Raw genomic sequence first — 14,237 nt, forward strand, 5'->3', positions numbered from 1 at the left:
TCTCTGTGACTACCGACTCACTTCACATGGATCATGCTAGAGCTGTAGGACAGGGTGTACAGAACTCAACACATGGGAGCTGTCAGACACGGGCACTCAGCTACCACCAGAGCTGTTCTTGTTATGACCGCCTCAGAGTCTAGGCTCTGGTTTCTCCAGCAGCTGGGTCCTAAGCCACCTCACTCTGGGTCCATCAGGTTTACCCATCACGGGTACCAGAGCTCCGTCTTGCAGATTCAAAGCCTGCCTGAATGAATGCCAACGTTCAATCAGCACCCTGCAGCAAGGGGTACCCAAATGCAGGTAGAGGATAATGTGACCCTAGAGATACCCGAGGATAACATGACCCTAAAGATACCCAAGGGAAAAAGCAGGAGGAGGTGGTGGCAGAGGAAGTCCTAGCAGGATCACTTAGAGTCACTTACTGGTATCACCCTATATTTTTGGGTTTTGGGGGGGGACGGGATAGGATGGTATTTGTTTTTCATCTTAATTCTGGATGGCCAACACGTTAATGGGAAGGTAGGAAAAGACTCTCTTCACCTTTTGTGGGGGCTGGTAGCTTGGAGAGCCTAATTATGAGGAACTGCAAAAGCAAATCAACATGGATTTGTCAAAGCTGACTTAGCATATAGTCTAGACCAGAGGACTGGGGAACTAAGGAGCTTATGATGTCTCCATTCAGCACAGCATTCATATCTAGTCTCTATCAGTTGTCAGAAAACCATTTGTGTGTGTATTTAAGCGCTTTACTAAATAGGGAGGGGCTACTAAATGGAGGAAAACTCCTAGGCCAATATCAACTTTGAGTCAGAGCATGGGAGTTTAGACCATGGGGAACCAGAAGAAACTTTCCTTCCCTAGAAAAATATCTCATAGTTTGAAGATTCTTCAGCCCTGCACTTCCCTACCAGGTGCTTTCATGTCCGGTCAGATCACACAGAAAGGAAGAAAAGGACAGGGCCAAACCCTTCACAGAAAGAAGTGGGTACTTTAACGTCAGGGATTTCAACTACCCTTCTCTATTAATGTATCCTTAGATGCAGAGAACTCTACATTGACGGATCAATATATAAGATAAGGAATGTGACTTTAATCCTTGTTAGGCAACAATATTCGATATACCTACAAGGACAACTGTCCAGTGACTCATTTGCATCATGATCATTTCCTGGGCTTTTGAAAGGCACCATTATCCACGGTGCTAGAGTTCAAGGGCAAGATTTTCAAAAGTGCTCAGCTCCCAGTACCTGCTGCTGTTTGATATGGGAGCAGGTCGGCACTGCGCACTTCATCTGCGTGTTGAAAGGTGAGCTGAATTCTCTGGAAAATCTGGCTTTGAAGTCCACTGTTTATACAAAGAAAGGTAACAGTAAATCCAGCGGCCCACAAAGTGAAACACTTGTGCAAGAGCCCAATCTAAGGAGACTGCCTTGGCATGAAATTCTTGACCTCTCTGCTGAGACTGCGCTTTCACCCAGCTACCTTGGGCACCAACAGCAGTGATGACACAACAGCAGAGTCTTCCTCGCCAGCTGCCCACCCAACTACTTACAGTCCCTGCCCAGCTTGCACACCCTGTGCCAGCTTTTAGTCCCCAAGGTAGCTATGGCATGGGTGTGCTCACCCATAATGCCTCCTGATTGCACCACAGATGCCTGAGAGACTTCCCAAACTAGGAAGAGCTGTCACAGGATAGCAAAGGCCTCATCCCTAAAACCTGCCAGTCCCCAACAAAAATGTGCAAGTCTTCCACCCCCAACCACAAAAGAAACTCTATGTCCATACAGATCCATCTTGAGGAAAGACAGTGAATACAGTGCAAGCTGGCATGGCACCGCCCTTCGAATGAAGTGTTACGTGTAAGAAGCTAATGTCCGGCAAGGTAAAAGATACAGAACAAAATATCCTTGGCATCATTCTGCCACTTTTGATCAACAGAGTTCAGTGCAATTACCCCATACAAATGACTGGCTCAACAAGCCTGTGGCACTGGCACATTACCCCTTGGCATCCTAGCTAAAATCACCCCCCTTCAGCATCACTGCTGCTAATGTCTGAGACTGAGAGTAAGTGGGAGTGACTGCTGGGGGCTGGCTCCCCGCTGCTGCATTTGCCTGCATAGCCACTGCACTGCTGGTCCCTACTGCCAAGCACTGGAGGAGGCGGGGAGCGGTTCCGCTGTGCAAAGCTGCCGCTTTGTTGCTCGTGGAAAATTTGCAGACTAAGCTTTATGCCTGCGGACGCGGCCACTCAAGCTTGCAAAGGGAAAACCAGCAGCAAAACCGATGAATGGTGGCCTGCCTTTTTGTGAGCTCTGTGGGAAAGACTGCCCCTCACGCCACAAAGGACATGGATGTTTTTGCGCCCTGGAAGCTCCAAGCTCAGCTTTGTTGCACCGGGATCTGATGGGAAGCAGGGTTTGAAGAACGCAGCAGGCGTGATTGAGAGGACGCCACGTTCTTGGGCCCTGCCCCAATCTGCGCTCTCTCCCCCTGGGGGAGGCCTGTCCGGCTTTGTCAGCTTGGAACCAGTCCCCCCTCTCTTTTGGAGATGCTCCACATGCCCCAGTGCTACTGCAAAGCCCCTCTGCACCCTCACCTCCCCCACCCCCACATGCACCAAGGGACAAGAGAAACGGGAGTACTTACATTATACCAACTCTGGCTTTTCTGTAAGGACAAAATAAAAGAGAAGCATTAGTTAGCACAGAGATCTTAGTACCAAAGACAGAAAGAGAGAGAGCGCGAGAAAGAGACAGGCAGGGAGACAGGCAAACCAGGACCAATCTGGTATGTATATCGAATCAGCAGAAAGTGAGATTAAAGAGAAAATATTTTGATGGGTTTCAGAGCAGTCTACAGTGTTTATTCCCAGTTATCTGGCTGAAGAACCAGCCCAGAAGTATGAGGCTGTAATGGAAAGCAACTGAGGCTTACACACACACACACACACTTCTGCACAACAGCAGCGCTCACTAGCAATGCAAAAGCTAAGTCCCCAAATCACCATCCATTTTTAGTGCAAGCTTCATTTCTGCACAGGCCTGCTGGCTTGGCCCTAAAACCCACGATGTATTCTGACACCCTTTGCAAATAAACCCTGGAGAAACTGCCAGGTGAGGGAAGGACTCGGTTTCATTTCAACCACTTGCAATGGGCTTCAGAGACATCCTTCAAAGGTAACAGAGAGAGAGAGAGAGAGACAGAATATTCACAGAAGCAAGCACCTGAGCCAGGTAAAGCAGATGCTGCAGTTTTCTGTGAAAGGTGTGCAGTGTGAGGCATTTCGCAGCACCCACATGTGACTTGAATTTATCCACTTCACATTGTTTGGGGAGCCTGGGCCCCTTGTCACACTGGAGCATGTGGAAAAGGCAGTTTGGCTTGCAAAGTTGCACTTGCCAATAGTGAGCCGGAGGTGAGAGCTCTGACTGCAGGGGGTGGCCAGAAGGCAATCTGCTTTGCATTTCTGCCTGCTGCAGGGACACCTGGTGAAGCTGCAGAAATTTAGGTGCCACTTTCCATTGTTCAAATGCTGAACGTTACACAGTAATCAGTCCTCCAGAGCCACAGGCAAGGATTATTGCTCCTGTTTACAGAGGAGAAAATGAGGCAGGGGACAAGCCTGGGGCCTAGGGATCAGTGATCTGGGCCCTCCTGTAGCCCTCTTTTGGAAGGGACTCGACCTACGACCTTCAGGCAAGTCCCAGGGCCTTGGTCTCCCTGGTAAAGGGAAACGGGGAAAATGATACTTGTTATCTGACAAAGGAAGGCATAAAAGAGCTGACTTCAAAACATGCGTGAGCCGTGCTTGTTCACACAAACAGACACTGACTGCACCTGCACTGCTCACAGGAGTACGGGGCTGCGGGAGACGGGATCCTGCCGTGTGCGCATACAGCCTGTTGCTAAAGACAGGGAGTGCCGGCAATTGGAAAGCACAGGGCTGCTGCTCCAACCCTGTGCTACATCCACCAGTCAGCACCGCTTCTAAATTACACCCCCCGCCCGATTCTCCCTTGTTGGGACACTTTGCCCATGTCTAGGCATCATGAACAGGATGTATTTACCTATGCCTAGGCACAGGAAAGCTCCTGCACCATGGAGTTCAGGGCATGGTTCTGCATCAAGTTCCCACTGCTCCCAGGGCAGGATGCCTAAAGTGTCATCTGTCCTAATCTGCCCCAGGCTGGGGAAGAAGAGGACCCGCGACATTAACACACGCCTCGCCCATTCTGCAACACACATTCATGATATAGGCAGTGTGCTGGGTTCATAGCGCTCAACCTGGAAGTGATGGTGAGGCCTGACCTCCTCTGGACTTGGGATCAGGAGACCAGCACCGTGGCTTGGACCCAAACAGTAAATTTTGCATACTGTAACACAACAATCAATCCTCTCGCTTGACGGAGGCCTCCCAAAATGCTCTGCTCCAGTTTCCATGAAGAGTGAGCATCAGTGTCAGAGTCCTCAAGTTGCTTTGGTAGAAAACCAGAGGCAATGCTCTCCAGAAAACACACTCCCAGGGGCATGTCAGTGAGGTGGAGAACAGTATTATCACTCAGACATCACAGGGCCGACTGAAAACACACTCCACGGGGCATATCAGTGAGGTGGAGAACTGAATCAGCACCAAGACATCGGTCCCAAAACCAACCCTTCTCAGAGGCCTCATGCACCCTTGGCTGTTTTCGACAGCAGTGCACGCTCCACTGCCTGCACTGGCCTCTGTGAAAAACAACTCAGGAACCCGTGGGGTGCAATGCCACCCTCCAGGGAGCACAGGAGCCAAGCACAAAGAGCTCCCAGTGGGCTGCCCACCAGATCTTTGGAAAGAGAAATGAATCGCAGCACTGAAACACCTTCCAGATCCCAGAAACATTGATTGAATCATTAAGGAAGAATCTCTGACTGGTCACATGCTTCTGAACTCAAGCCCTCTCCAAAACTGGCTTTGCGCTCTGCTATTTGTCCTGAGGCAACTTGCATGTAAAAGCCACTCGTGTCCATAAGCAGCCCAAGGAAAGGGCACTGTGTGACTCATTTCACTTGATCTGAGCCCGCAAGAGGCTGAGAAGCGATGCTAGTAACACAACTTGTCCAACCACTCCTCCACCCCATGCTCATCACCCGGTGGCTGGGGTGCAGTGGTTCCCCTGTGCATTTCTTTACTCTCGCTAACCATCTCTGGGTAGAAGGCGGAACACAGAAATGCCTGGAAATAAAATCCCTAATCAAACCAAAAGTCACAGAGGGAGAAAAGACTCGTCACATGTGCAACAGCAGAGATTTCGCCCCTTCGCTGCAAAACTGCGGCACCTTGCTGTCAGAGAAACCTGCGCTCAGGTGGTTTGTTTTCTGACGCTCGGTGTCGGCCATCACGCTCGTGCCCCGAGCTTCCAAAGTGATCTCCTTGGCGTGCGCTCTTCCTGTTGTGATCATGCACAGATCCACTGTTTAACTGATTTCCTTCACTTTTGTGTACTGAGAGTGCATCCGGTTAGAGTGTTTATTCCTGCATGAGAGATTCATTTCCTAGGGCCTTTTATTTCTGCCAGTGCTTGATGTGAGTCATGGATGTATTTTCGTGCAGAAGAGGGGATTTCAGGAGCGGTGATGGCTCTTGCAGGCATGTTGTACTCACACCAGATTGCCCTAAACCTCTCCGTGCCTCCCAGACTCCTATCTTCTGATATCAGTCTGTTCCCCAAAGTTTTACAAGAGAAAGCCAAGAGACTACTGAACACATAGTGAAGTTAAGTTAAGTTAAGGGGTAAAGATACAAGTCAGAGTTAGGAGGAGGATGGCCTTTGTGGTCTAAGCAGCATGGGGAACGCTTCCTTCTAGCACAAGAGCAACAGGGGTCAGAGGCAGGTCCCACTATCCTGCACAGATGACTGCTGGTGGGATTGGGTAACAATAACATTGATCGAGCTCCTTGCTTTCCCTTCAATTAGTGCATTTACTTTCTTTGCTGAGCCAGAGGGAGCCGGGATAAAGGAAGGAGTCTGAAAGAACCAGCAGGGAGTTTAAAGGGGGTGGGGGGGGGGGAAGAAAGAAACATGTTCTTACTTTGATCAGGTTAAGTCTGTCATACTGGAAAAAGAAATCATAGAAATTAGAACTGAAAGGCGACAGGGAAATAAATAGCGTCTGCAATAACAGGGGGAAGCAGTCACACACAGGCTGACGAGAGGTGCCACGGACACAGCGCTACTGGGCATAGAGAAGCAGATGCCAGGGATATCATTGCACACAGTTACTCATCTCCCGCAGCCAGGCAACGATGCCGGGGGAGGAAAGTTGGGCTCTTTGCTGAGCCTTTGATTAATGTACTGCTGGATCTCTCTGCTTAACAAGCACCTGCTAGCGCTAGCAACCATCTTGTGCATAATGGCATCTCTACTTGGGAGACTCCAGGTTACGCTACGGCAGTGTATCATGCAGCATGTGCATGTAACTCCGGCTGCTGGCTGTTCGGCCAGGCCTATCCTGCTCCCAGTAAACTCAAAACAGGCTTTCACCATTGACTTTAATGGGAGGAGAAGCACTTTGGCCATCTATGCTAATGCCTCCAGAGTATGCAAAAACATTTTGCATACTAGGACGTATGCAAGCCCCATACCGTGATGAAGCCCCATACCGTTCTGGGGAGGCATGGCCGCACCTCTCTTCTCATTTTACAGCTGAGGGAACCAAGGTACACAGGTTAACCGCCCGTGCGAGGTTATAAAATGAGCTGGGACTAGAACCCCTGTCTAACGACTGGGTCCTGTTCTCCCCAGCCAGTTACCAAGAGCTGACCCTCCATCGTCAGGCCGGACTTTGGAAAATCTTTGTTTTCACCACTAAAGTTTTCAGGGGGGTTAAAAAGCCAAGTTACTCCTGGGAAGCTACAGAATTTGCTCCTACTCCCCATTCAGGTCCAAAACAGCTCCAACCTGCGGGCCACATGACAAAGCTCATCTTTCCTATAAACCTAATAAATAAATATGGAACGATTCATCCTTGGCAGTCAGACTCATCACAAGAGGATCTACAGGCTCTAGGGGACAGGGAGGGTACTTGGTTTAAGGAGCAAGAGCAAAAAACACACAGTTCGGCTTTAGTAGCAAAGCAATAGCTGCTGTGTTCACGGCCAGCTGGCTGCCAACCAAAGCATGAGGTAGGGCAGGATGTTTCTCCGCTGTGCTGGTAGGTCTCGGTGTTTCACCTGACAGCGGCGGGTGGAGTAGAAACAAAGCTTGCTAACAGGAATTATTAAAGCATTCAATATTAATTGAATGCTTGAAACTCCAGGTATAGTGGCTCCCTCTGATGGCAAAAGGGGGTCATGACAATTAGCACAAAAAGCAGACAAAAGAGGGGAAGTGTGACTCCAGGGAAAGCTGCTGGCAATGGTATAAACACAGTGTCAAACTCATGGGCTCAGGCATTCTTGTCTCACCAACATGAGCTGGTTACGGCTGAAGTAGCAGCCCATTTTTTCTGCTTGCAGAGGGAAAAAAATGCCCAAGGCAAGGGGGTGAGAGAGGAAACAGGGATTTCTTCCTCCTCTGTCTGGCTGCTCTTGTATGCGATTCCCGCCCTGCAGCGAGGGAAGAATTCGGCTGCCACATTCATTAACCCTGGGATTCCTCTCTCCATGCTGCGCTTGCAAGAGGAACCGACTCTGACGGGCTGCAGGGGAGTCAGTCTTTACACCAGTGCATCCTAGGCAGCTCGCCCTTAGCACAGCATGATGCAAAAAAAAAAAGGGGGCACACGGCACTGAGCCATGGCTGGCTGTCTTCAGGGGATGGGCTTGTAACCCTCCTCCCCACCCCAAGCCACCTCCCTTTGCCACCTCCCTTTCCCCTCCCGATTTCCGTGCTCATCAGAGGTTTGTCTCACTGTTGTTTGCTCTATCGCTTCTAAAGCCCTGACTTCTCATGAAAGCCACAGGTTCACAGCTAGTGGAGCAAACCAGACCCATATATATCTTCATCACTGCATGGCTCCCCGGCTCTAGAGAGCTGCCCGCCATTCAGTGCTGAGCCTCCACACCGCTCTGCCAATGCACCTTCAGCCTACCACATCCCTCCAGCATCTCCTCCAGCCCGCACAGCCCTACCAACAAGCCTCATGTAGCAATTCAGTACCTGGGCTCCCCAAAGAGTGCTTCTCATTCTTGCCCTGTAACACTACTCCCCATAATCCCAATTTGTACCATCTTGAGTCCTAAGCCTTGGGGAAAATATGGACTGAACAGGGATCAATCAAGAAAGGCTGAGCCCTATTTTGCATCACGAATGAGCGGGACAGCAGAATAAGGCCATTGGCTTCGCTGTACACTAACCGGAAGTTGGGAGCCAAGATCTCTGCTGGAGAATAGCCAGAACATTACCTATGGGAGCCAAACTTTTTGGCAGGTGTGACATAAATTAGCTCTGCACCCTCCCCAAGAGCTACCCAGTCCCTTTTCCCTGCCTAATCTGCTGCTATCCTATGCTTTCTGCTCCCTGGCCTATCTGTCTGTACAGAGGCTGCCTGTGCTACTTGTGGCATTTGTACCGCAGGTTGGCCACCTCTGCCCTATGCCATCTAAGCTATTTTGGCTTTAAACCTCACTCGCACGTACTTGGAAACACCAGCGGCTTCATGCTTTATCCCTCCATATTCTACCTCTTGATTTTAAGATCCCCTAAGGCTGACTGAAGAGCTCTTGTTTGAATGCACTGGAATCAACTCTAAAATACACCCTTCATCGGGAGCTGGTTTCCTATCCAGAGGGACATCTTTCATTTAAAACTGTTCACAGCGAGCCCATGAATTCAGAGGGGTCCTTAGGGAGTAGGTCTTTTCTCAGGGGTTTAGCTGGGTTCATTTGAGGTCATAGATGTTTAATATTCATGCCACACCAGAAAACACTCGGGGTCCAGCCAGATTGCGATCAATGACCATGAATTCCTTACTACAGAAAGGGCAGGCGTCCAGTTATAAAAGTGGTGTTGAAACAACACAGACAAGCTGACAGGTCTCAGATTTCTAAGAGCTACTAAGTGGGAAGAAGAGAAAGGAAAGAGGGTTTATGGAGCCAGATGACCCATCGCAGACAGCAGGTCTTGTACGGCATACTGAAAGCCAGCCGGTTTAAGGGACAGGGTAACAAAAGTAAAGCACGGAGCTTTAAGAAGGGGCCAGTTCTCATACCGTGTGAATGAATATTAATGAACCCCTCGGCGACTTCAAGCGAACCCAGCCTCACAGCTACAGGCAGCGGGGTGAGCTCTCGCTGACATTCCCACACACGAGGACCGGGAAATGTCCTACTCGGGGTCACTGTCGGGACCACAGGAGGATTTCTGAGCACTACGACAAGTCTACTGAGGGGGACAGGTGAGAAGAAAGAAAGCTTACTTTGGAGAGGCGCCTTTGTGACTAAATCGGAGAGACAGCATGCAGGAGTGAAGAGAGAATAATTAAAAAAAAAAAAAATCCTCACAAGGACAAAAAGGGAGGAAAACCCACAGACAAAATAGACATTATCTCCTTCGGTCTCCTCGGGGCCCATATGAATGAAATGTCAGGGCAGCGGCCGGCTGGCAGACCTATGGGCCAATAATGCCAAGCCCAGCAATGGCAAGAGCAATGTATGATTCCTCCATGCTGCCCCCTGCTTCTTGGGCCCAAAACCGAGTCCCGTCTCCATTGCGCAGCGAGTCCTGGCTTCCCCGCTGGGACTGACAATGAAAGTGCCCTGGGTGGTCGTACAGAGTTGTGTGTGCATATGCATGTGTTTGGGTGCACTAGTAGATTATCCAAGGATCAACCAGCACCTTTCGTGTAGGCCAGCAGCATAAAGATGACCAACGGCAACACCGTGTAGGTACTCAGGGTGAAGTACGTCATCTCATGAAGCTGGAAAAAAAAAACCCTATACAAATGCACACTTCCAGGAGCAAGGTGCCGTTTAACAAAGTCCCCTGGTATTTGAGGTTTTGGGAAAGCTCCTGCTGTGTTCACATACACCTGGAAACCTGTATTTCACAAGGCACCATGGACCAAGGCAGGTCTAGCAGGGCCCAGCTCCAATATCCAACCACACACTCATTAGACAAATCTCTGTCTTAGGAGGGTGTACGGTGACAGCTGACTCAAGGAAGGTAAAAAAAGGAGAAGCCCTGCCCCATCTGCACTAAGGATACCTGCTCTGCCATAGAATAAAGGGATTTTTACATTGCTCATTCAGGCTTGATATGTGAGGATATAAAGGGGTGAGCTGTGGGTAGGCCACTTTTGTTAGGCGACTTTTCCTTCATGACTTCTATGTCCTTTTCATAAAAAGGAGACAGTCAGGGCAGTATGACCAAAAGGAAGAGACAAAGGGATGGCCAGGCTACCTGGGAACAAAAACTGACCCAGCTCCCAGCCGGGATGGGATACACTGGCTGTCGGTAAGCCTCTAGTTATAGCCAGGGACCGTGGGGAAAAAAAATTAGTCCTGCGCAAAGTACCAGCAAAAGGACTCAGTATTACTGACATCCCATTGTGCTTTCAGAGTCTTGAACAGGCCTTGAGTGCTGCTCAGAAGAAGCATCTCCCTTAGTGAATGAAAAGTTTATCAAAGTCTCTTCTGTATCCCTGTGTCCCTCCCCACATCCTCAGTGTAAGCCTTAAAGTCTCCAGTTGAGTGGATGAAATGGACTGGTTGCAAAGGCTGGTTTTCTGAGTCTCACTGGGGTTGGTGTAGAGACTCCTGACAAAAGTTTGAATTCACAGAAGCAGCAGCACGGGCCTGCTTACCTCCCCAGCCAGTGTCTCATGGACTGAGGCTAGCAAAGAGCAGACGGGTTGTGCTAGTACCTGCCCGGTTCTGCCCCAACTGGCTGAGTGCCCGTGTGGCCGGTAGCATCTCAGGTGAAGGTCTTCAGTCATTTAATATGGTAAAGAAGGGGACTTATTCAGTTGGAAATAAAAAAGAAGAGGGCAGAAAGTAAACACAGCGCCCCAGGGAGTATAGAGAGATGTGTCTGAACACAAGTCACCTTTTCCTCACCTTGGAGTTCTTGGCCCCGCTGCGACCCGACTGAGAGGAACAGCTCCGCTGCACACCCTGCTCTGGCGTAGAAGGGGATTTGTCTGAAGAGTGGTCTGAGCCTTTCTCCACCATGGCGTCTCCTTGGGAGTCCTGTGGTGTCGGAGACCGGGAGCGTTTGCGCAGGATGGGGGAGCAGGCAGGCGTGCTGCGGTTCGAGTTACTGGCAGTGCTGGACAGAGAGAAAGCAGAGTCCATAACCATCAGGAGAAAGACGCTCTGTTCACAGTACCTGCAACGCGTGTGGTCTAGCATAGGTGAGAGAGTACCCAGGGACTTCGCCGTGTGTGCGCTGGCCAAACTCGGCGTTCTCAAGTGAGAGGCTAACGCCGCACAGTCATGTTATTCTCCGGTGGAAATTTAGCCTGCTATAGCTAAACCACAATACAACAGCAGGCACTTTACTCTGGGGTTTTTTCTGGCCGCTATCATAAAACAGATGCAGCTGAAGATTGAAAAAAGTGCACACAAAAACACCCACTGCAATTTTGAATCTAGTCCCATTCATGTAATGTAGTCTTCCATTCCCTATAAAAAATTGCCCAGCTCACAGCAGACTGGTTTGGTTTCTTCAACATTTGGGGAAATGTCCTTTTTCTCCTACAAATCCCTGTGTTCAGATGGGAACAGAGTGATTTTCCTCCTGTGTAAAAAGCTCCAGTCATTCGATCAGGGAGCAAAAACAGGGCTGTAAGATTTTATTGACCAATCACCCACCCTGCACAAAGAACAGTGGATAATTCACTAACTACCATAGGGTGTGTTTCATTTGTAAAATTGGATCTGGTGATGTGAACTTCAAATATAATCCAGGCAACTAACAAATACGTTAACAAAAGTCAGGACTTGTTCATGAATAGGAATAAAGGGCTAAATTGGAAGGGTAATGTATTGGTGATAAATAATTCAGCCAGCTGCATTATACAGAGAGGATTCCCCTTTTTATGATTCAGGCAGATATCCATCATCTGTTTAACAGAAAAGCCTAAGACACATGGTTTGGCCAACCCCAGCCACTGAAAACCCACATAATTGGCTTAAAAAGAACGAGACACTGGAGCTTTGGGGAGGGGGCAGGGGTTGTCATCTGGTTTCTGAGCCTGAAGATGCTCTGAGGTCATGTTTACAAGCCTCTGCTACCAGGAGGAACCTACTTTCAGAAATTCAACAGGGATTTCCCCCGCAACCTCCTGACTCCAGAAGTTGGGCCTTCTAGGAAGATTACTTATACTGCGAGACTGGCAAGAAAAATCACAAGACTTGGCAACGCTGAAAAAGAAAAGGATAAATCCTTTGCTCTGGACTGTAAAATGGCCTTGACTTCCAAATTTTTCAAAGTCTCTGGGTATTAGATGAAAGTAAGGGAGGGAAGAGGGGGAAAGAAATGAAGGCCCGGCTCTTGACCGATAATGCTGTCTTTGTCAGGTATCACTTAACGATTTGCAGAGGAAGTCTGCAGAGATCCTGAAGATACCCAAGACAGTCCCTTCCAGTAAGTACACTTGTCATCCGAAAAGCGGGTGTGTAAAAATATCACTTTTTAACCTAACAAATTGGTTTCTTTTGTTCATGTCAGGGCAATGCTGCGTATTCTAGTGACAAAAGCAAGCTTTAACTCTTCCTACCCTATTATCCCTGCAACATGGAAGAGGGAACTGAATACTGCTCTGGCTCATGCATCACCTACAACACTTTGTTTCAACAGTCAGTCAATCTTTTCACCAGCACGTAGGTCTAATGCAGGAGGACAAAACCTGAGAGTGACTTTACATCCCAAGGTTGTGTTTGCAAAGCCCGCAGCTAGAATGGAATTTTTTAGTTGTAAATTGAGCAATGTAATATGGACGTTACCAAGAGCAAACACATGGGGAAACCTTGTATGTCTTTTAAAAAAAGAGAAACACTTTCCCAGAAAAGAATCACCCTTAAAATATAGATTGTTCACCAAAGCACACACGCTCACACCAAGAAGTTCTTCCTTAAACAAGATGGGAAAACCCTCGGCTTGAATACACAAATGAGACAACAACACATCATACCTCTCTTATCTATCAATGACATTCATATGGCTCCCATTGCTAAAGTGCTGGAACACTTCACTATCACTCAAGCCTATTTATCCTCACAATGGCCCTGGGCAGTAGGGAAGTGCTATTATCACTATTTTGCAGAGAAGGAGCTGAGACACGCAAGGCCAAGGTCACCAAGAAGTGTGCAAACTGAACACTGGTCTACCAAGCCCCTGGATAATGCCATGACCATGGACTGTCCTCGCTCTCTCCTCTATACATCTATCCCAGACCCAGAGCGCACATATAATATGGGAAAGCCGGCCCTACCAAGAGTGAAGCAAGTGAGATAAGCGGGCGGAAACCAGGACACATGCTGTACCAGCCGGGGGAAGGGAAGGGTCTCAGTATTGAAACACAAGGCTGAGCAAACAGGAAGTCTCTGGGCTTTCATCGTTGACATTGAGGACTGTTTTATGCACATGAAGACTTAAACTCTCTCACTTGAACTGCAGACAGGGCCCATCACTTCTGTACCCTTAGGAAATATGCCTGGCCGAAGAACAAGCAGGAAAACAGGAAGACAAGACACACGCAGACAACACAGGAGAACACTTTAGACTGGAACAGAAAGGCATGAGCAAGAAATCAGAAAGAGATGAGGCTGGTCCTTTATTTGTACAGTGGATGAATTCCCCAATGCATAAATATACATCAGGGAGATATCTGATAAACTTCTGACCAGCCACTCACTTCTTCATTTGCTTCTATCTCTCCCTTTCCCACACCACACCCTTGTTTTTTTGTTCTTGGCAGAGTGCAGCCACCTCCAAGGGGTCCACAGCACCCAGCCACATCAGTTCACAGGGGTCTGCAGCACCTAGTCACATCAGTTCACAGCGGTCCACAGCACCGAGCCCCAACAGTTCACAGCGGTCCACAGCACCGAGCCCCAACAGTTCACACGGGTTGCACAGAAGGTCATCGCAGCTCCCTGCGGAGGGTAAAATGGGACGCAGCAACCCCAGTTTCTTGTTTCACAGCCCCAGCCCTTTTGACGGGAATTCGAGCAGGGCATGGTCTTCCTGTTATGGAAAACCTTCATAATTAAATATTCCCACTGCACATTAAGGCAAAACCAAGACCTTG

General features: G+C 48.9%; 1 protein-coding gene across 5 annotated transcripts in view; it reads right to left on the reverse strand.

Annotated features, from left to right (window-relative positions):
• The window catches only part of GRAMD1B (GRAM domain containing 1B), a 185,966-nt gene that overhangs the window by 36,915 nt on the left and 134,814 nt on the right, over positions 1-14,237 (reverse strand). For 4 of the 5 annotated variants that reach the window (XM_019487296.2, XM_059719664.1, XM_019487295.2 and 1 more), the window contains 2 exons: positions 11,041-11,251; positions 2,652-2,672 (listed from right to left, as the gene is read on the reverse strand). In XM_019487296.2, coding sequence (XP_019342841.1) covers positions 2,652-2,672; positions 11,041-11,251 — 232 coding nt within the window. The remainder of the gene's footprint in view (positions 1-2,651; positions 2,673-11,040; positions 11,252-14,237) is intronic. The other variant, XM_019487297.2, reaches the window with a different exon arrangement.

The sequence above is a fragment of the Alligator mississippiensis genome, chromosome 16 (assembly GCF_030867095.1).
Source record: "Alligator mississippiensis isolate rAllMis1 chromosome 16, rAllMis1, whole genome shotgun sequence".
NCBI lineage: Eukaryota > Metazoa > Chordata > Crocodylia > Alligatoridae > Alligator > Alligator mississippiensis.